The sequence below is a fragment of the Lepidochelys olivacea genome (assembly GCF_965140295.1).
Source record: "Lepidochelys olivacea isolate rLepOli2 genome assembly, chromosome: 1".
In the NCBI taxonomy this organism is placed as follows: Eukaryota; Metazoa; Chordata; order Testudines; family Cheloniidae; genus Lepidochelys; species Lepidochelys olivacea.
This window is the reverse complement of record NC_140411.1, coordinates 155849037-155870865: the sequence shown is the minus strand read 5'-3', so window position 1 is coordinate 155870865 and position 21829 is coordinate 155849037. Positions and strand designations below refer to the sequence as shown.

Here is a 21829-nt window from a genome sequence, read left to right as displayed (position 1 = left end):
CATAATATATCTGAGATACTAATAATTTTTCTGTAGAGGATTTGATTTTACTCCTGTTTTTTTGACTGACATAAAACAAAAGAACAAACAAATTGCTGAGCTTCACAGGGAACAATTTTGAGAAAAGGCACAAAGAAACAGTGCTTGTGGATTTCAATGGGGTGGTGGTGGTGGTTCTCTTGGAAATTTCTATTATAAAAGACTGTTCTCTTAGCCTGGTCTACACTAGGACTTTAGGTCGAATTTAGCAGCGTTAAATCGATGTAAACCTGCACCCGTCCACACGATGAAGCCCTTTATTTCAACTTAAAGGGCTCTTAAAATCGATTTCCTTACTCCACCCCTGACAAGTGGATTAGCGCTTAAATCGGCCTTGGCGGCTCGAATTTAGTGCACTGTGGACACAATTCGACGGTATTGGGCTCTGGGAGCTATCCCAGAGTGCTGCATTGTGACCGCTCTGGACAGCACTCTCAACTCAGATGCACTGGCCAGGTAGATAGGAAAAGAACTGCGAACTTTTGAATCTCATTTCCTGTTTGGCCAGAGTGGCAAGCTGCAGGTGACCATGCAGAGCTCATCTGCAGAGGTGACCATGATGGAGTCCCAGAATCTCAAAAGAGCTCCAGCATGGACCAAACGGGAGGTACGGGATCTGATCACTGTATGGGGAGAGGAATCCGTGCTATCAGAACTCCGTTCCAGTTTTCGAAATGCCAAAACCTTTGTCAAAATCTCCCAGGGCATGAAGGACAGAGGCCATAACAGGGACCCGAAGCAGTGCCGCGTGAAACTGAAGGAGCTGAGGCAAGCCTACCAGAAAACCAGAGAGGCGAACGGCCGCTCCGGGTCAGAGCCCCAAACATGCCGCTTCTATGATGAGCTGCATGCCATTTTAGGGGGTTCAGCCACCACTACCCCAGCCGTGTTGTTTGACTCCTTAAATGGAGATGGAGGCAACACAGAAGCAGGTTTTGGGGACGAAGAAGATGATGATGATGATGAGGTTGTAGATAGCTCACAGCAAGCAAGCGGAGAAACCGGTTTTCCCAACAGCCAGGAACTGTTTCTCACCCTGGACCTGGAGCCAGTACCCCCTGAACCCACCCAAGGCTGCCTCCTGGACCCGGCAGGCGGAGAAGGGACCTCCGGTGAGTGTACCTTTTAAAACACTATACATGGTTTAAAAGCAAGCATGTGAAAGGATTACTTTGCCCTGGCGTTTGCGGCTCTCCTGGATGTACTCCCAAAGCCTTTGCAAAAGGTTTCTGGGGAGGGCAGCCTTATTGCGTCCTTCATGGTAGGACACTTTACCACTCCAGGCCAGTAACACGTACTCGGGAATCATTGTACAACAAAGCATTGCAGTGTATGTTTGCTGGCGTTCAAACAGCATCCGTTCTTTATCTCTCTGTGTTATCCTCAGGAGAGTGAGATATAATTCATGGTCACCTGGTTGAAATAGAGTGCTTTTCTTCAGGGGACACTCAGAGGAGCCCGTTCCTGCTGGGCGTTTTGCCTGTGGCTAAACAGAAATGTTCCCCGCTGTTAGCCACGGTGAGGGGGGAGGGTTGAGGGGGTAGCCACTCGGTGGGGGGAGGCAAAATGCGACCTTGTAACGAAAGCACATGTGCTATGTATGTAATGTTAACAGCAAGGTTTACCCTGAAAGAGTGTAGCCACTGTTTTATAAAATGTCTTTTTAAATACCGCTGTCCCTTTTTTTTTCTCCACCAGCTGCATGTGTTTCAATGATCAAAGGATCTTCTCCTTCCCAAAGGCTAGTGAAGATTAGAAAGAAAAAAAAACGCACTCGAGATGAAATGTTCTCCGAGCTCATGCTGTCCTCCCACACTGACAGAGCACAGACGGATGCGTGGAGGCAAATAATGTCAGAGTGCAGGAAAGCACAAAATGACCAGGAGGAGAGGTGGCGGGCTGAAGAGAGTAAGTGGCGGGCTGAAGACAGGGCTGAAGCTCAAATGTGGCGGCAGCGTGATGAGAGGAGGCAGGATTCAATGCTGAGGCTGCTGGAAGACCAAACCAGTATGCTCCGGTGTATGGTTGAGCTGCAGCAAAGGCAGCTGGAGCACAGACTGCCACTACAGCCCCTGTGTAACCAACCGCCCTCCTCCCCAAGTTCCATAGCCTCCACACCCAGATGCCCAAGAACGCGGTGGGGGGGCCACTGGCCAACCAGCCACTCCGCCACAGAGGATTGCCCAAAAAACAGAAGGCTGTCATTCAATAAATTTTAAAGTTGTAAACTTTTAAAGTGCTGTGTGGCATTTTCCTTTCCTCCTCCACCACCCCTCCAGGGCTACCTTGGTAGTCATCCCCCTATTTGTGTGATGAATGAATAAAGAATGCATGAATGTGAAGCAACAATGACTTTATTGCCTCTGCAAGCGGTGATCGAAGGAAGGAGGGGAGGGTGGTTAGCTTACAGGGAAGTAGAGTGAACCAAGGGGCGGGGGGTTTCATCAAGGAGAAACAAAGAGAACTTTCACACCGTAGCCTGGCCAGTCATGAAACTTGTTTTCAAAGCTTCTCTGATGCGTACCGCGCCCTCCTGTGCTCTTCTAACCGCCCTGGTGTCTGGCTGCGCATAACCAGCAGCCAGGCGATTTGCCTCAACCTCCCACCCCGCCATAAACGTCTCCCCCTTACTCTCACAGATATTTTGGAGCATACAGCAAGCAGTAATAACAGTGGGAATATTGGTTTCACTGAGGTCTAAGCGAGTCAGTAAACTGCGCCAGCGCGCCTTTAAACGTCCAAATGCACATTCTACCACCATTCTGCACTTGCTCAGCCTGTAGTTGAACAGCTCCTGACTACTGTCCAGGGTGCCTGTGTACGGCTTCATGAGCCCTGGCATTAAGGGGTAGGCTGGGTCCCCAAGGATACATATAGGCATTTCAACATCCCCAACAGTTATTTTCTGGTCTGGGAATAAAGTCCCTTCCTGCAGCTTTTGAAACAGAACAGAGTTCCTGAAGATGCAAGCGTCGTACCTTTCCCGGCCATCCCACGTTGATGTTGGTGAAACGTCCTTTGTGATCCACCAGAGCTTGCAGCACTATTGAAAAGTACCCCTTGCGGTTTATGTACTCGGCGGCTTGGTGCTCCGGTGCCAAGATAGGGATATGGGTTCCGTCTATAGCCCCACCACAGTTAGGGAATCCCATTGCAGCAAAGCCATCCACTATGACCTGCACATTTCCCAGGGTCACTACCCTTGATATCAGCAGATCTTTGATTGCGTGGGCTACTTGCATCACAGCAGCCCCCACAGTAGATTTGCCCATTCCAAATTGATTCCCAACTGACCGGTAGCTGTCTGGCGTTGCAAGCTTCCACAGGGCTATCGCCCCTGGCTTCTCAACTGTGAGGGCTACTCTCATCTTGGTATTCATGCACTTCAGGGCAGGGGAAAGCAAGTCACAAAGTTCCATGAAAGTGCCCTTACGCATGTGAAAGTTTCGCAGCCGCTGGGAATCGTCGCAGACCTGCAACACTATGCGGTCTCACCACTCTGTGCTTGTTTACCGAGCCCAGAATCGGCGTTCCACAGCATGAACCTGCCCCATTAGCACCATGATGCATGCATTGGCAGGGCCCATGCTTTCAGAGAAATCTGTGTCCATGTCCTGATCACTCACATGACCGCGCTGACGTCGCCTCCTCGCCCGGTATCGCTTTGCCAGGTTCTGGTGCTGCATATACTTCTGGATAATGCGTGTGGTGTTTAATGTGCTCCTAATTGCCAAAGTGAGCTGAGCAGCCTCCATGCTTGCCTTGGTATGGCGTCCGCACAGAAAAAAGGCACAGAACGATTGTCTGCCGTTGCTCTGACGAAGGGAGGGGCGACTGACGACATGGCTTACAGGGTTGGCTTCAGGGAGCTAAAATCAAGAAAGGGGTGGCTTTACATCAAGGAGTATTTCAGGCAGGACTTCACGGAGGGTTCCAATAAGAAATGGTTCACCTAAGTTGTTATTCTTATTGGAACAAGGAGGTTAGTCTGGCCTCTGATACATGGCTAGATTTACCTCACTGCACCTTCTCTGTGAGTGACTACAGTGTGACCTAGAGGAATGAGTCCCCTAGACGGGGGAGGGGGGATGCAAATGAGTACAAAACAAATCTGGTCTATTTCTTGTTTTGATCCACTCCATCTATCTTTTACATCTTTGGCTGGCAGCAGACGGTGCAGAAGGACTGCATGCCATCCACATCTCATGGCTGCTCGGCAGAAGCTGGTACAATACAACTGCTAGCCATCCTCATCTCTTGCCTGCCCGGCAGAAGATGGTACAATACGACTGCTAGCCATCCTCATCTCTTGCCTGCCCGGCAGAAGATGGTACAGTACGAGTGCTAGCAATCTGTATCGCCTGCCTGCTCACCATAAAACGGTTCAATAGGACTGACTGCAGGACTAAAGAGAATGACCTGGTCAAGTCACTCCAAATTTAGTCCCTGCGCCCATGTCTGCCCAGGCGCTCCCAGCCGACGTGGCCAGGAGCACCTCGGACACGACGATGACGGCTACCAGTCGTATTGCACCGTCTGCTGCCAGAAGGCAATGGGTTGCTGCTACTGTGTAGCAATGCCGTACTGCGTCTGCCAGCACCCAGGAGACATATGGTGACGGTTACCTGAGCGGGCTCCATGCTTGCTGTGGTATGGCGTCTGCACAGGTAACTCAGGAAAAAAGGCGCGAAACGATTGTCTGCCCTTGCTTTCACGGAGGGAGGGAGGGAAGGGGGGCCTGACGATATGTACCCAGAACCACCCGCAACAATGTTTTAGCCCCATCAGGCATTGGGATCTCAACCCAGAATTCCAATGGGCAGCGGAAACTGCGGGAACTGTGGGATAGCTACCCACAGTGCAACGCTCCGGAAGTCGACTCTAGCCTCGGTACTGTGGAAGCACTCCACCGAGTTAATGCACTTAGAGCATTTTCTGTGGGGATACACACACTCGAATATATAAAACCGATTTCTAAAAAACCGACTTCTATAAATTCGACCTGATTTCATAGTGTAGACATACCCTTAGTCTCCACAGTGAGCATTATAAAGTAAATTACTAGGGGCAAGTATTTAATCCAGCAAATAATTGTTTTAATATGTTCTAATCGTTTGTCAAAATTTTAATTTAAAATTACAGCCCTGAACTAAAAAGATGAACGTAAAAATCAAAGAGAATGTGATTTACTACTACTTTACAGAGTATTTGTCGTGTTCAGGGAAAATACTGTGAAGTTTGTAAGAAAACAGTTAGACTTCTGCATGTACGTGTATTTTGAAATAACAGGGCATCAGTACTTTGACAAGTGATGGTGATTCTGCTAAAATGTTAGTCCAAGCTAACTGATATTCCAGCCATATTTCACCATGAATAATCCATTACACTCCTCCTGCATCTTCGCTTTTATTTTGCCTATTCATTTTTATTTATAACATGTAGCGTGATAATTTGTTTCCTCTTGTGTTCTTACTCTTGGTAAGAAGAGAGGAAAATTAAAGTATCTTTTACATTAATTTTGTTTATAACTGAATGACCTGTCTGTATCAGTAATGCTAGTTTATTTGTATCTGTGCAGAAGGTCTGGAGAAGCCTTATCCTTTTCAGCACAAGTGAACTTGTGACCTGCTCAGAGTTATTATTCATTTTTGCTCTTTAATAAGACCTTTCCTTCTAAATTCCTGATAATCCTATCCCAAGGCTCTCAAGTCGGACTCCTTCCAATATTCTGACTTCAAAGGAACCTTTTTGGTTTATCTGGGGATGAGTGGTTCTGGTACCAGCTACTATGTGAGACTTTTTTCCCCCCAAAGATATTAGATTTCCAGATCAAGAATGTAGTCTGTCCACTAAGTGTGTGTGTGTGTATAGATAGAGATATATATTAAATTACACAGAAACTGTGTTAAAAGAATGTTAAAGTTGCAGAGACTAGCACTCAAAAGGTAGAAAATGCCAGAATTAAAATTCCTCATGCAACTGCAGTTTGGCCCCCTTGTGCATTTGCTTAGTGATGCAGTGTTTAATTACATGATTATGTACTATTTTTCCCCATAGGCCCCCTACCTCATTCAGTGCACAAGTTGGATGAAGCTCACTGAATAAACAGCCACTCAGTATTTTGTATTGTTCCCATAGTTCAGTGTCGTAGACCTTATTTGCTGCACATTATTTAAACCCTGCTCTGAAGACAGAATTAATAATTTCCTCGTGTGCTTTTCTGTAATATCTTCATAAAGACTGACTAATTTATTTTCACAAAACCCCTGTGAGGGGATTTTGCAGATGGGCAGCAGAGGCATAGAGATTAAGGCCAAAATTGTCAAAAGTGTCCGCTAACTTTGGGTACCTGATTTTAGATAGTTAGGACCTAACATTTCGTGAGTACTTACCATTTTATAGCACTCTATATGTTCAAAGTACAGCCTCCCAGTGATTTCAATTGCCGCAGTGAGCGTCCAGCCCCATGGTCTCAAGTTGGACACCCATAAAATGAGGAAGACAGACTACCTCTGAAAAGTTTAAGTGGCTTGCCCAGGATCACACAGGCATTGTGGCAGAGGCAGGGATAGAATCTATTTCTCCAGAGAAACTTTCAACTGCCTTAACTATGAGACCATCTTTTCTCATCCTGCAATCCCTTGCCTCATTTACTGCACACCTTCTAACTTCTGCAGTGAATGTCGCCAGAGTCCTAAGTTGCACAACCCTGATTCCTCTTCAGAGCAGGCTCATTCTGTGTGATGTTATGACACGAATATGTTGTGGCTAGTAAGGTGCATGCATGAGCCAGCTTTGTGTATCTGTAATTTTGTTTGACTTCTGTCATTTGAAATTCAGACACCATTTCCTCTCTCAAAGGATGAGTTCTCTGAAGTACATAGACCCCCTACTGTGAAATCACATGACCTGCCACTTCCCCTTCCCAATTCCTTCTTCCATCCTTTGGTTCCTCTCCTCACACACAGTTGAGACTGGTGTCATAAACAAATGGAGAAGTCTTGAGTTGTATGATCTACCACACCAACCAGTAACCTTCAGTACCTGACCCTGTAACAAAAGAAGTCCATTTCCAGCAGATACACTATTCTAATAATGTTTTCTACAGGAGGGATCTACTGCGTTTAAATATATATATATAGATATAAATAAATTCCATTATGTTGCAGAAACATGGTTGGTGAGGTAATATTTTTTTTATTGGACCAGTTTATGTTGGTGGAAGAGACAAACTTTTAAGCTACACAGATTTCTTCTTCAGGTACTCCAATTATCACAACTAAATATAGGGTGGAACAGATGGTTTAGAATAAGTGGCTAATTTATATTCTAAGAGACCATTCAAAGTGAAGTGGCCCGTTAACACCTCTCCAGTCATAGGAGAAAAAAAGGGAGGCTAGTGGGTTACAGATCATTGTAATAAACCATAAATGTGTATCTTTCTTAAGACCATGATTTTTAGTGTCTTTTGAAGGTGTTGTGCAGGTTTCCTTTGAGAGTGAAGACTGATGGGTCAGATATGGAGTGGTATGCAGTGTTGGTCTTAGGATTTTAGAGAGACAAGGTGGGTGAAGTAATATCTTTTAGAAGACGAGCTCAGTCTAAATCCAGAAGTTAGTCCAATAAAAGACACTAACTCACCCACCTTGTCTCTCTAGATATGGAGTGATAGTTTTGTGAAAAGTGTTCAGTCACGAGTGGTATGGTGTTTTTGTCTTGTATCATTTTTCTGTGTGAGTTCACTCACGAGCATAGTGATTATCTGGTTTCACCCATGTTGATGGTGCATTTAGTGCAGTGAATGAGATACACCACATTGATAGGCAAGTGTAAGACCCATGGATCTTGAAAGGTGTGTTGGGGCGGGGGAGGCATTGGTCATTGTAGCAGTGGAGATATGTCTGCAGGTTTTGCATCTGTGTCTGGTGCAGCTTTGACTTGGTAGGTCTTGGTGTGTGTGGAGCTTGCTTCTGGTGATATTTGCTGAGGCTGAGGGTGTTTGAAAGCCAGAAAAGAGGGGTCAGGAAAGACTTCTTTCAGGATGTGGTCCCCATTGAGTATGGTTTGTAATTGTTTAATGATACCCCCAGATGTGTTCCAGGATGGGGTGGTAGGTAGCAACTAGGGGTGTGTGGTTGGACGTTTTCTTTTCTATATTGAACCGGGTTCTCTCAGGATATTTGGGTGGCTTGTTCCTTGATGCTATGTGCTTCTCTGTGGAGGGTCCTTGTGTGATGAAGACAGTTTTAAGTGTGTTACGGTGTGTATCCTGGGCCTCTCAGTACTCATCCGCAAAGGATCAGAAGAAGAGCTCTGAGTAAGCTTCAAAGTTTGTGTCTCACCAGTGAAGTTGGTCCAATAAAAAATACAAATTCACCCACCTTGTCTCTCTAATACCCTGGAACCAACACTACATATAAGAAAATATATTTTCATTTTCCAGAATGAGAGAAATGCAAAAGTGAACATACAGTATAAATAATAAAAAAGGTATTGTGTAATTTAATATTTAAATTATTAAAACAAAGTATTTTTAAAATCTAAGATACTGATTGTAATATCTAAGCAAATTTGTTCTTAAACTATCTGCTTTTTAACCTCTTTAAGAAATAGAGAATGTTAATTGCTTGTCTTAATACAAAAGCTTTTAATTGTTTACGGTTAAAAATGCAAGCAGTAATCAAGATTAGAATTAATATCCAAACAGATCAAGTAGTGCAATTTCTTATTTACAAAACAATATATACATTCTGTGTACTGTTTTCACTATATTCCCCTTGTTCTAAAAAGTGCACAAATGTTTTCTTTAATTTTTGGTGTATTAAAACACTGCTCCTTCTCCTGCCCCCCACCCACCCCTGTGTGTGTGTGCGTGTGTGTACACAAGCTAGATCCGGAAGCCATTACAGCAAACATGAAATCTCACAATATATTTTTACATGTTCTATTTTAAGAGCTTAACTGCATTTTGTAGTCATATTAGCTATAAAGACTGTTTTCAAGGGAAGCAATATTAGGTGGTTGAGGGTGAGCAGGAACTCAAAGGGAAAGGGACAGCAGATGTTGGAGGGAAAAGAGGAAGGGCATGTGTATGTAATTTTTTTAAACCACATATTTAAAGCGTAATGAATATGTTGTGGATTTTTTGTACTGCCAGGCCTGCAATCTGAGTCTGGGATCTTGGGACTTGAAATCTAGCTTGATATTTTTCTGGTTTGTACGCCACTATTATAAAGGTTCTGCTGTCAGGGTCCATGTCTCGCGCGCGCACACAGAAAAATGGAGATGACCAGTGCATGCAGCAGTTTCAGTTTGATTTCCAGAGAGCTATTCTTATTCGTCCACATTGGCTTTAGCTTTGCTGCTGTTGCTGTTGTTTGCACAGTTCTTGTCAGAATTATGGCAGAACTTACGGAAAAGTTCCCTTACAGCACAACTTGAACGGAAAATACAGGTAGTAGAGATGAGGTACTTTCATAAAATTCTGGGTATCTTCTACTTCGATCACGTCACTAATGAAGAGGTCCGCAACTTTGTCACCCAATGCACTGGGTCATATGAAGACCTCCTGAAAAATCACAAGCTGAAGTGGTACGGCCATGTAACAAGATCATCAGGCCTATCAAAGATCATCCTTCAAGAGACAGTACAGGGGAAGAGAAGAAGAGGTACACAGAAGAAAAGATGGATTGACAACCTAAGAGTGGACAGGAATGGACTTTGCGGAGACTCCAGCACTGACACACAATCATCAGGATTGGAGACGATTGATTGCTTATCAGTGATGGTGCCCCAGTCACCAATGCAGTTATGGGAGTGGTGATGATGATTATAAAGGTTCTCTGAAGAAATTCTTTTCTCTGGTAAATATGTGCAAACCCACTATCTTGGGCAAACCTAACAATAGTCCCTTTTTGTAAAATAACCACATTTAAGAACATGTCAAAGTCATGAAACAGTTTTCATTCTGTGTGTCATTTTGGGCATTGTTGATTTAATTATTTTAAATTTGCATAACTTTTTCACTTAAATTGTGTGCTGGTGCCCCTTGAATGAAATCCTGACCCCGTGGAAGCCAATGGGAATTTTGACATAGATTTCAGTTTAACCAGGATTTCAAACCTGGACTTTTTTTCTGCAAGTTATCTGAACTAACAGCAAATGTTGCATTTCTAGAGTCTCCATTACATGGATATTCTTTTTGAAAGAGATGATATTGTATTTGCAGTTAAAAGTGGCTACTCTTCATTTTACACAGTAACAATGAATATACATTCAGTTAATGCTGAACATGTTAGATGCTATGTTTTTGTATTTTACAGTGGGTTTCTGTTGCCTACAGTGAATTAGTATGGTGGAAGAAGTGCAGGGGGGAAAAAACTTTTAATTTCAACAACAAATCTAAAGATCCTCTGTTTAACATTTCTTTAAAATTGCTACTTAATATCATTAGTTTTTCTCCATGATCCTCAAACTTCTGCAGTGAGAAACCTCATAGGCAAGCTGTGTTCCAGCTAGAAGTGTACTCTGTGATTACCAGTTGATTATCCATTAATTGTATTGTTCAGTCACATTGTTAAATGACTTTATTTTGTCCATCCTTAAATGATGAGCCTTGATGAAGAGTCAGTGTCATCCTAATTAAACCACACCGTTTACCTAATTTAAGACTGGACAGAAGGAGACCTGTAGTGGCAGATTGATTAGTGGAGGATTATCTGTGCCGATAGTATTTGAGTTCAGGTACACTGTGTGTGCACTTTACTGTTCTCTATTTTGCTTAAGCTTAGTTTTTGTATACATTAGGGTATGTCCGAATATTGTACATATATTTATGCAGTCTTGTTATATATTTATATAAATCATCTCTTTGGTTATGATCGTTCTTGTATAAATTAAATATTTTAGATTAATCTGTGTGGTAAGACCAGCTTTTGAAGTGAGACTAATAACAGTCATTATTAATTATTTATGTAACCGTAGGTGGGTGTCTAGTTTGGGGGGTTTTTGTGTAATTTTTGTCCTTGTAATTTAACTAAGGGAGACCAGTGTCTGAACCCTTGGCATATTTATGTGACAATACAGCAGAACCAAGTTATTACCTTTTGATCTATTGTCTGCTCCCTTCACTTACCTTATCTCTGGTTTCTCCAAATTGGAAATAATCAATGTGTATAGTTCAAACATAAAATGTAATCCCTTTTTCATTTTGTGTAAGCAAAATGATAGTGCACAGTTCATTGTAAGAGGTATAAAGGTTCATCAAGCAACAGCAAAGTTACAAACATGAATAAACAGGTCTAATGTTCATAAGCAGTTTTTTTTTAATTCTATAAGTTCATCTTTTATCTGTAAATTTCATTTTCATTGTAGATGGAAAGAATTCTTCTGTTGTAGGTAGCTATGTCTGGCAAAAAGGTTTTTGTCCTGAAGTATGTCCAGTTAAGATTTTTACTTATTCCTTCTTCACATTTGTGTAGTCTCTTCAATATTAGGTGTATGCTTGTGATCAGATTTTCTAAAGCGATTGTACAGTCTCTTCTTAAATGTTTTATCTAATAAAAGATTTATAACAGGGTCTAAACTACTTTTGGCAGCTGCAAGACAAGTAAGAAAGTTTTTTGCTTCCACTAAATAGTTCATCATCTGGCAGTCTTCACTAAGAAGCAGTGCATAAAAAACTGGCCTAAAAATATGATATGGAAGAAAGCAGACAGTGAATATAAGCAGGATGACAAAAATGTTTCTTTTTACTGTATTGTAAATTAGATGTTTCTTTCCAATGCAAGTATTTTTCTGTATTTTACTCAGGTGATTGACAAGGGAATAGTATAAGAATAATACTGTTATAAAAAATAAAAAAAACCATGCAGTAGCAATAAGAACTGTGGTCTTTGAAGTGCGTTCGCCATATTCCGCCTTCCAGTGGTAACATCTGTCAACTTGTTCATGATCAGGCTGTACATGAAAGTCATACACTATAACTGGTACAGTTATGCTCAGTACAATGATCCATATACTGATGCACAAGTATTTAGCAAATTTTGGCTGCCGAAACTTTTCAAGTAGACATTTATAGAAGAAGTTTTCATTAACTGATGGAGAATATTGTGTGTGTTCATTATTTTTCATCAGTGTTGCATACTGACTTACAGCAGTCCAACATAAAATTGTAATGCTGACATACATACTAGATTGCATAACCAGAGTTCCAAAGTAGTTTACTATTTTACATAGCACAGAATCATACTCCCACTGATAGCCATCTGCAAAGTAGGCAGCGAGAAAAGGCATCATAATAGATACAAATAAATTTGCAATAACAAGATTTGTCAGGTAGATGTTCTGTGTTCGTTTTGTAGATATGTGCTTTGAAAATATCCACCCAGAGAGAATATTTCCAAAACCACCTGTAGTAAATAGGAAAGAATAGATGATTGGCAGAGCTACTGTAGAAGCCAATGATGGTTGAAGAAGACATGTTGAATTTTTCATTAATCCCAGTTTTTCTTGAAACAATGCTCCCTGAGCTGAAAAACAATTGCAGGAGTTATTTTTTTCTGTAATCTGTATTTAATGGCTGTCATATTTACTAATCTCATAATTTTGCTAACAATTTCTTTTCCTTCCCTCAGGCTCTTGAATATTTATACCCAGCAGTTAGCCTCCTGGAAGTTATCATCTTGACACAGCAAGATAGTGGAATTGCAGTTTCTTTTTGAGTTGACATTACATTTTTATACGGATCCAGGGATACTACAAAAGTAGTATAACATTAACTATCCAAGGTCTTAGATCATAAATCCTGAGTCCAATAACATAGCACGTAGAGACTCAGAAAACCTGGATTTTCATCCAAATTCTGACAGTAATTCATGATTGTGGACTAGTACTTCAATCTCTCCGTACCTCAATGTCCTGAATTATAACATGACAATAGTGTACTTCTAGAGCATTTTAATACTGTCAAATGAAAGATGCTAAATACATGTAAAGTAGTATTTTGATTGCGGAAATGCAGAGTAGCACTCCCTTGTCTCCACGCAAATAAGTACTGGAGATGTACTATGACACTAAAATGCTGGCCACATAGATTTAGTTTGCGGTGAAAGAAAAAACTTCCAGTATTCTTCACCCCTCTGTTCTGAGCCCTGGTCATGCAGCTATAGCTATCACGTTCGGTCTGGTCTGATTATAAAATAATTTCAAACTTGATCAGATTTTTCAGCAATCATTCCACAAGTTTAAATTTTGGCCAGTTTAATTTAGTTTTTATTTTGTGTTTACCAGCTGTAAATAAGGAATCTAATGCTTATGAGCAGTGTTAAAGTACTCAACAGTGACAGCATGGCTTTCTGCCATATAAACTGTTTCATCTTGCTAGTGTGGAGTGAAGCTGAAAGAGTTGGAGATAGCGATATTCTCCTTCATGTATATCTTACTTGTTAATGAACTAGATCCCTAATGAGATTTTATTTAACTTATAAATTCATGGAAAAACTTTATCCACATTCCAAAGTTATAAAATAAAATATTTGTATTTTAAAACTGTTATAAAAAAGAGTTATTAGCCACAGCGTGGAGAAGATTTTGTATAAACATGCAAAGCTACAAAAGGAAGATACAGAAAGCTAAATATACAATGTCAGAAAAACAAAAAGTTTCAAAAGGCTTGTTTAAAAATGATGCCGTGCAAAACCCCTTACAGCCCCGGTAACTCTCAAATGAAACTAACTCTTATGTAACTGTTCCCATTTAGCATCTTGTTAATATCTGGATTTTTAAAGAAACTGAGCTAAATTCTGCTGTTCAAGTAAAGTAAATCCAGAGTAACTATTGAAGTCATTAACCCACAGTCTAATTCTGATTTTTTTTGTATGTACAGATGAAAAAAAATAAGGAATTAACAATTAAACTTACCTATGAAAACTGTAAGCACCTTCCACCTCAAAGACCAGATGTTTCTGTTTGAAGCATTTCCTTTTCAGTCTAACCCACTGTCTGAAAACTGCTTTCTGCTTATGCTTACTTTTGTGGAGGGAAGGGGATGTTTCTTAAAATCAGAAAAAAGGATCTGTGTGTATTTCTTACTCATCAGTTCTCAGAATTTATTGTACAGGTCTGCTATAGTTGAGGTTAAGACCAGCTTTCTGTTTAAAGCTTGACTCTTCTAAGTGCTTTAAAATACCCATAGTTACTTGGATTGCCTTGAAATTAGGTGAGCCTCTGGGGGAAAGGAGTAGAGTTAGTAATGCATATCTGGGATCATTTGACCAAAGGATTCCTGAGATAGTCCTTCTCTCTTACCGTCCAGTAGGGAGCTGAGAACAGGCATGTTGGGAGCATGCACCAAGAACAAGACTGGGGTGAGCAGTTGAGAAACGGTCATGCTTGATTCATATTGCAACTTTTCTTAAGGCTGACCTATTCTATCCATATATTTTTTCCCCCAGACTTGAGGATCAAACTAGGGTTTTGATCCTGACACAAAGATCTCCCTCACTTGAGGGTTATGCTCAGAGAGTGCATGGCAATCACTGCTCCTTTGGGTGGTTCAGTACATTTGCCAAAGCGTTTAGTTGTCATTTTAGGCTCATGCCTAATAATCACAGGGTAAACTGATAACTCTGAATGTGCATGGACAGGGGAGCCAAGAGGATTTGTAGCCTCAGAAAGTTCACTGAAGCTGGATAATGCAAGGGGATAAGCAATAAGCTTTTGATCCTGACCCGTTTCCTCTTCTCCCCCCCCCCCCCCACACACACACCATAGCTAGTGTCAAGTCCTACCTAGGACAGAAATCTGGAAAATGTTTGAAAGTATGTTACTAAAATCTGCCTCTGCAAGGCATGGGGGTTAATTTTGGGGGAATGTAATCAATGTTTTGAAGGAGGGAGATTAGACATCCAAATGCTTGCTGAGAAGGGGAGTATGGGGGAGAGGTTTGGAGGTTGCAGCAAGGGGAGGGGATAAATGAGGATGGGTGGGAGGAGAGAAGGGCTGGTTTAAGGGGGTGGGACTAGGTGGAATGGGAGGCCAGGGATACTTGAAAGGAGGAGATGAGGTGAGTGGAAGGCGGGCCTGTCAACCCAACATTCTCGCCTGTATGTATATGCTAATATCTAGGGAGCTGCCTCTCTTGCGGGGGTTCTGAACCCCTCTCCCTACCTTCATGTGTGTTGGGATTGGGGGGGGGGGGGCTCTGCCCCTCAATGGTAGTCTGCCCACAATAAGGTGAACTAGGTTTGAGGTGGGGGGCTTGCTCTTCTGGGGAGGTCTAAGCCCTTCTCCCTACCCCTCATGTGAGCTAGGATCTGGGGAAGCCCTGCCCCTCTGAGTTGGGGGAGCTGAGAACAGGTGTTCTGGGAGCATGTACCAAAAAGCATACTGCAGAGACTGGGGTAAGCAGATGAAAATGAGCATGCCTGCCACATACCACAGGCTCTCTAGCACTGAGGAGGGGGATCAGAACACCCACTGACATGAATGGAGCAGTTCACTTGTCTCAGAGCCATTGTTTCAGGCTGTGTCCATCTCCATGAGTTGTGTTCTTTCATCTGAGGCCATCTCGTCAAGGTGAATGAGCCACTTAATACCTATCTGAGCCTCTTTTGCTACTAATGGTCGTGTAGAGCCCCTTCCCCCTATCATTCCAAAAATGTCCCCATTTCAGCATTATCCTGTGCTGGGGATTTAGATATAGGAAAGCAGTTGCTGATTAATTTCATACAATAGTATAACAGAGCCCTTTCTACTTAAAGGATGACTCTTCTAAGTCCTCTAAAATCCAGATGCTTACATGGATACAAACCTGATCCGAATTTGGGGTCATATGAGCAAGGGGTTCCTGAGATACAACCCTCTGGGGGTAAAAAACAGATTTCATAAAGTTCAGATTCTAGCAATTTTGAAGTTTGAAACCCACCTTGAACAGAAATCTGGGAATGAACTGTAAAAATTTGGAGGAAATCTGCCTTGGTTAAGAGTTTTTTGTTTTTTTCTTTGGAGAAATGTAATCTGGGTATAGCAGATAATTCAGAAAGTACTCAAGCTAATTTTGAAAAACAAATTACACATATGAATGTGTGCTCGGAGGCAATGGGTGACTAGGGCTACAAGAGTAGATGGGAATAGATTTGAGAATTTGGATATGCTTTAAGGGATGGATGTCTGAGGAGGAAGATAAGTGGCAATGGGTAGTGGGGGAAGGAAGAGAGATGGGAGCTCTAGGGAGTGGAGGGGAAAGAATAGGATGGACTGGACTATGGGAGAGGTGGCAGAGGAAGTTGGGAGTTTAGGGATGGGGGGGTCTATGAATCCCAAATTCTCCCCTTACATAGGTGTGGTGGGCTCTTGGGGAATGCTACCACTATGTAGGGATCTGAGCCCTCCTCCCTGCCCCCTGTGGCTATGTCTACAGAGTAATTCAACACCCATTGCTCGTCCAGGTCTGCTGACTGAGGCTCATGGGGCTTGGGCTATGGGGTTCTAAAATTGGGATGTAGACATTCAGGCTTGGGCTGCAGACCAGACTCTGGAACACTCTCTTTTCACAGAGTCCAGAGCTCTGGCTGCAGTCCAAGCCCAAACATCTACACTGCAGTTTTACAGCCCCACAGTCTGAGCCTTACGAGCCCGAGTCAGATGACCTGGGCCAGCAGCAGGTGTTGAATTGCTGTGTAGATGTATCCTGTGTGTCCTGGGATCTGGGGGGATCCTTCCACTCTGAGTGCCAAAAGCGAAATCCCGCCAGCTGCATGGAAACTTTTTAAAGACACCATAATAGAGGCTCAACTTAAATGTACACCCAAAATTAAAAAACATTGTAAGAGAACCAAAAAGTGCCACCGTGGCTAAGCAACAAAGTAAAAGAAGCAATGCGAGGTATAAAGTCATCCTTTATAAAGTGCAAGTTAAATCCTAGTGAGGAGAATAGAAAGGAGTATAAATTCTGGCAAGTGAAGTGTAAAAATATAAGTAGGAAGACCAAAAACGAATGTGAAGAACAAGCTAGCCAAAGACTCAAAAAGTAATAGCAAAAAAATTTGTAAGTATATCAGAAGCAGGAAGCCTTGCTAAACAACCAGTGAGGCCACTGGACGATCGAGGTGCTAAAGAAGCACTCAAGGACGATAAGGCCATTGTGGAGAAACTAAATTAATGCTTTGCATCGGTCTTCATGGCTGAGGATGTGAGGGAGATTGCCAAACCTGAGTCATTTTAGGTGACAAATCTGACGAACCGTTTCAGATTGAGGTCATTAAAGGAGGTTTTGGAACAAACTGATGAATTAAACAGTAATAAGTCACCAGGACCAGATGGTATTAACCCAAGAGTTCTGAAGGAACTCAAATGTGAAATTGCAGAACTACACTAACTGTAGTTTGTAACCTATCATTTAAATCAGCTTCTCTACCAAATGACTGGAGGATAGCTAATGTGATGCCAATTTTTAAAAAGGCTCCAGAGGTGAACCCAGCAATTTGAGGCCAGCAAGCCTGACTTAGTACCAGGGAAACTGGTTGAAACTATAGTAAAGAACAGAATCGTCAGACACATAGACGAACATAATTTGTTGGGAAGGAGTCAGCATGGTTTTTGTAAAGGGAAATCATGCCTCACCAATCTACTAGAATTCTTTGAGGGGGGTCAGCAAGCATATGGACAAGGGGGGTCCAGTGGATATAGCGTACTTAGATTTTCAGGAAACCTTTGACAAGGTCCCTCATCAAAAGCTCTTAAGCAAAGTAAGATGTCACGGGATAAGAAGAAAGGTCCTTTCGTGGACTGGTAACTGGTTAATAAATAGGAAATAAAGGGTAGGAATAAATGGTCAGTTTTCAGTGGAGAGAGGTAAATAGTGGTGTCCCCCAGGGGTCTGTACTGGGACCAGTCCTATTCAATGTATTCATAAATAATCTGGAAAAGAGGTAAACCGTGAGGTGGCAAATTTTTCAGATGATACAAAACTGTTCATAGTTAAGTCCAAGACAGACTACAGGTGAGTTGCATCATACGCTCATTTAACTGACGCGAATTCAACTATACACGCTCAGCAAAAAAAAAGAAAAATAACAAGATACCTGTAAATAGTGCAGGTGATTCTGCCCACCATTCCACTCAATGAGCGTATGCCCCGAAGTGAGCGTGAGATGAGAGAAGTGAATCTGCTGTTCCCTCAGTCGGTCTCAGTTCCCGCATGCCTCTCATAGTGGGAGCATCTCGCCGCACTGAGTGTGATTCTAGTGTTTAAAGATATGTATTTTTTGTACAACATGGCCCTTAAATGCAAGCCAACTACTTCATCTGGTGCTCAGCCGAAGAAACAGTGATCCCTTCACAGTGAAGGGTTTCTTCAGGTATGTTAGCAACAAGAAGAAAGTCAAGGAAAGTGTGGGCCCCTTACTGAATGAGGGAGGCAACCTAGTATCAGAGGATGTGGAAAAAGCTAATGTACTCAATGCTTTTTTTGCCTTTGTCTTCACGAACAAGGTCAGCTCCCAGACTACTGCACTGGGCAGCACAGCATGGGGAGGAGGTGACCAGCCCTCTGTGGAGAAAGAAGTGGTTCGGGACTATTTAGAAAAGCTGGACGAGCACAAGTCCATGGGGCTGGATGCGCTGCATCCGAGAGTGCTAAAGGAGTTGGCGGATGTGATTGCAGAGCCATTGGCCATTATCTTTGAAAACTCATGGCGATCCGGGGAAGTCCTGGACGACTGGAAAAAGGCTAATGTAGTGCCAATCTTTAAAAAAGGGAAGAAGGAGGATCCTGGGAACTACAGGCCAGTCAGCCTCACTTCAGTCCCTGGAAAAATCATGGAGCAGGTCCTCAAGGAATCAATTCTGAAGCACTTAGAGGAGAGGAAAGTGATCAAGAACAGTCAGCATGGATTCACCAAGGGCAAGTCATGCCTGACTAATCTAATTGCCTTCTATGACGAGATAACTGGCTCTGTGGATGAGGGGAAAGCAGTGAACGTGTTGTTCCTTGACTTTAGCAAAGCTTTTGACACGGTCTCCCACAGTATTCTTGCCAGCAAGTTAAAGAAGTATGGGCTGGATAAATGGACTATAAGGTGGATAGAAAGTTGGCTAGATTGTCGGGCTCAACGGGTAGTAATCAATGGCTCCATGTCTGGTTGGCAGCCGGTATCAAGTGGAGTGCCCCAGGGGTCAGTCCTGGGGCCGGTTTTGTTCAATATCTTCATAAATGATCTGGAGGATGGTGTGGATTGCACCTACAGCAAGTTTGCAGATGACACTAAACTGGGAGGAGAGGTAGATACGGTGGCGGGTAGGGATAGGATACAGAGGGACCTAGACAAATTGGAGGATTGGGCCAAAATAAATCTGAGGAGGTTCAACAAGGACAAGTGCAGAGTCCTGCACTTAGGACGGAAGAATCCCATGCACCGCTACAGACTAGGGACCGAATGGCTTGGCAGCAGTTCTGCAGAAAAGGACCTAGGGGTTACAGTGGACGAGAAGCTGGATATGAGTCAACAGTGTGCCCTTGTTGCCAAGAAGGCCAATGGCATTTTGGGATGTGTACGTAGGGGCATTGCCAGCAGATCGAGGGACGTGATCGTTCCCCTCTATTCGAGATTGGTGAGGCCTCATCTGGAGTACTGTGTCCAGTTTTGGGCCCCACACTACAAGAAGAATGTGGAAAAATTGGAAAGAGTCCAGCGGAGGGCAACAAAAATGATTAGGGGACTGGAACACATGACTTATGAGGAGAGGCTGAGGGAACTGAGATTGTTTAGTGTGCAGAAGAGAAGAATGAGGGGGGATTTGATAGCTGCTTTCAGCTACCTGAAAGGGGGTTCCAAAGAAGATGGATCTAGTCTGTTCTCAGTGGTAGCAGATGACAGAACAAGGAGTAATGGTCTCAAGTTGCAGTGGGGGAGGTTTAGGTTGGATTTTAGGAAAAACTTTTTCACTAGGAGGGTGGTGAAACACTGGAACACGTTACCTAGGGAGGTGGTGGAATCTCCTTCCCTAGATATTTTTAAGGTCAGGCTTGACAAAGCCCTAGCTGGGATGATTTAATTGGGGATTGGTCCTGCTTTGAGCAGGGGGTTGGACTAGATGACCTCCTGAGGTCCCTTCCAACCCTGATATTCTATGATCTGTTCCAACGCTGGAGGAAAAACTGGCCATGTTGGACTTATTGAGAGACGGTATGTCGGTCTCCAAGTGGCGCGTAAATATGGCTGCAACAAATCTAGCATCCGTGCCATCAAGATTCGAGAGAGAGAGAAATTCGTCAAGCCGTGGCATCAAGTGCTCCAATAACTGCTAAGGTGATGAGCCAGGTGTGTGATAAGACTTTGGTGAAGACTGAAAAGGCATTAAACTTATGGCTGGAAGACATGAACCGTAAACATGTGCCTATCGATGGCAACATGTTGCCAGAAAAGGCTCTTAGCTTTTACATGCTGTTCAAACCTCCCGCTGGAGAGGGACAGCCTTCTGATGAGAAGGAATTTAAAGCCAGCCAAGATTGGCTTAACAGTTTTAGGAACCGCTTCAACTTCAAAAACGTGCCGACTACTGGCAAAGCTGCATCTGTCAATGAAGAGGCAGCAAAAGCCTACCCTGAACAATTAAAGAAAATCATAGGAGAAAAGGGCCATCTTCTGAAACAAGGTGTTTAATGCTGATGAGACTGGGCTCTTCTGGGAAAAAAAAAAAATCCCAACTGCACTTACATTTCAAAATCAGAAAGACAAGCCCCTGGCTTCAAAGCAGCTAAAGACTGTGTGACTGTTGTGTTTTGTGGCAATGTGGCTAGGCATTTAATAAAGCCGGGCTTGCTCTGCAGAGCTGAAAATCCCCGTGACCTAAAAGGTAAGAACAAAAATCTCCTGCCTGTGTTCTGGCAATCAAATAAAAAGGCTTGGGTGATGGCAGCATTATTTCTGGATTGGTTCCACAAGTGTTTCATTCTGGAGGTCAAGCGGTACCTCAAAGAGAAAGGACTTGACTTTAAAGTGTTGCTGATCGTAGACAATGCTCCTCGCCACCCTGCAGCACTCCGGTGTGCGCATAACGACGTTGAAGTCGTCTTTCTCCCCCCGCCCAATACCACCTCCAACCTCTCGACCAAGGCATGATTCGCTGTTTCAAGGCCACATACACGAGGCTTATGTTCTCACAACTACGTAGTGCTATGGATGCTGATCCCAATCTTAATGTGATGGAGTGTTGGAAGTCCTTCAACATTGCCGATTGCATCACTTATATTAAATAGGCAATGGATGCAGTCAAGCCTGAAACAATCAATGCAACGTTGGCGAAACCTATGGAAAGAATGTGTGAATGATTTCAAGGGTTTCCTGACCATTGACAAAGAAGTGAAACGCATTGTTCAGGTGGCCAGGCAAGTGGGTGGTGATGGCTTCGTCGACATCCTTGAGGAAGAAATTGAAGAATTAATTGACAGCAATAGAGAAACATTGACTAACGAAAAGTTAGAGTAACTGATAAGATCGTCTACAGAAGAAGAAGAGGACGATGAACAGGAAGAGCCAGCAAGTTCGAATCTTCCTCAATTTGCTGAAGTGTTCCAAGCAGCGAAACACTTGAATTATTTAATTTCTGAATATGATCCGTCTATGGAACGAAGCCTCAAAATCACACGTAGTCTTGCGGACGATTTGAGACTGTATCAAGAAATGTTTGAGCAGCTCAGGAGACAACAGCGACAGTTGCCGATCACCATGTTTTTCAAGGAAAAACAACCAGCAGCAGATGAGCCTACACAATCAACTTCTTGAGCTGA

General features: G+C 43.0%; 3 protein-coding genes across 14 annotated transcripts in view; 2 read left to right on the top strand and 1 right to left on the bottom strand.

Moving 5' to 3' along the window:
• CASK (calcium/calmodulin dependent serine protein kinase) overlaps positions 1-21829 on the top strand; it is a 420545-nt gene that overhangs the window by 216011 nt on the left and 182705 nt on the right. The window lies entirely within an intron of this gene.
• On the top strand, positions 746-9862 carry LOC311514364 (uncharacterized protein; the record flags this gene model as incomplete). Its single annotated transcript, XM_084616916.1, has 4 exons — positions 746-1151; positions 1738-2176; positions 7971-7980; positions 9425-9862. The coding sequence occupies 4 exons, from the start codon at positions 746-748 to the stop codon at positions 9860-9862; spliced, it is 1293 nt and encodes a 430-aa protein (XP_084473042.1).
• GPR82 (G protein-coupled receptor 82) lies at positions 11506-12534 on the bottom strand (the record flags this gene model as incomplete). Its single annotated transcript, XM_084617079.1, has 1 exon — positions 11506-12534. One exon carries the CDS (start codon positions 12532-12534, stop codon positions 11506-11508), a length of 1029 nt encoding a protein of 342 aa, XP_084473205.1.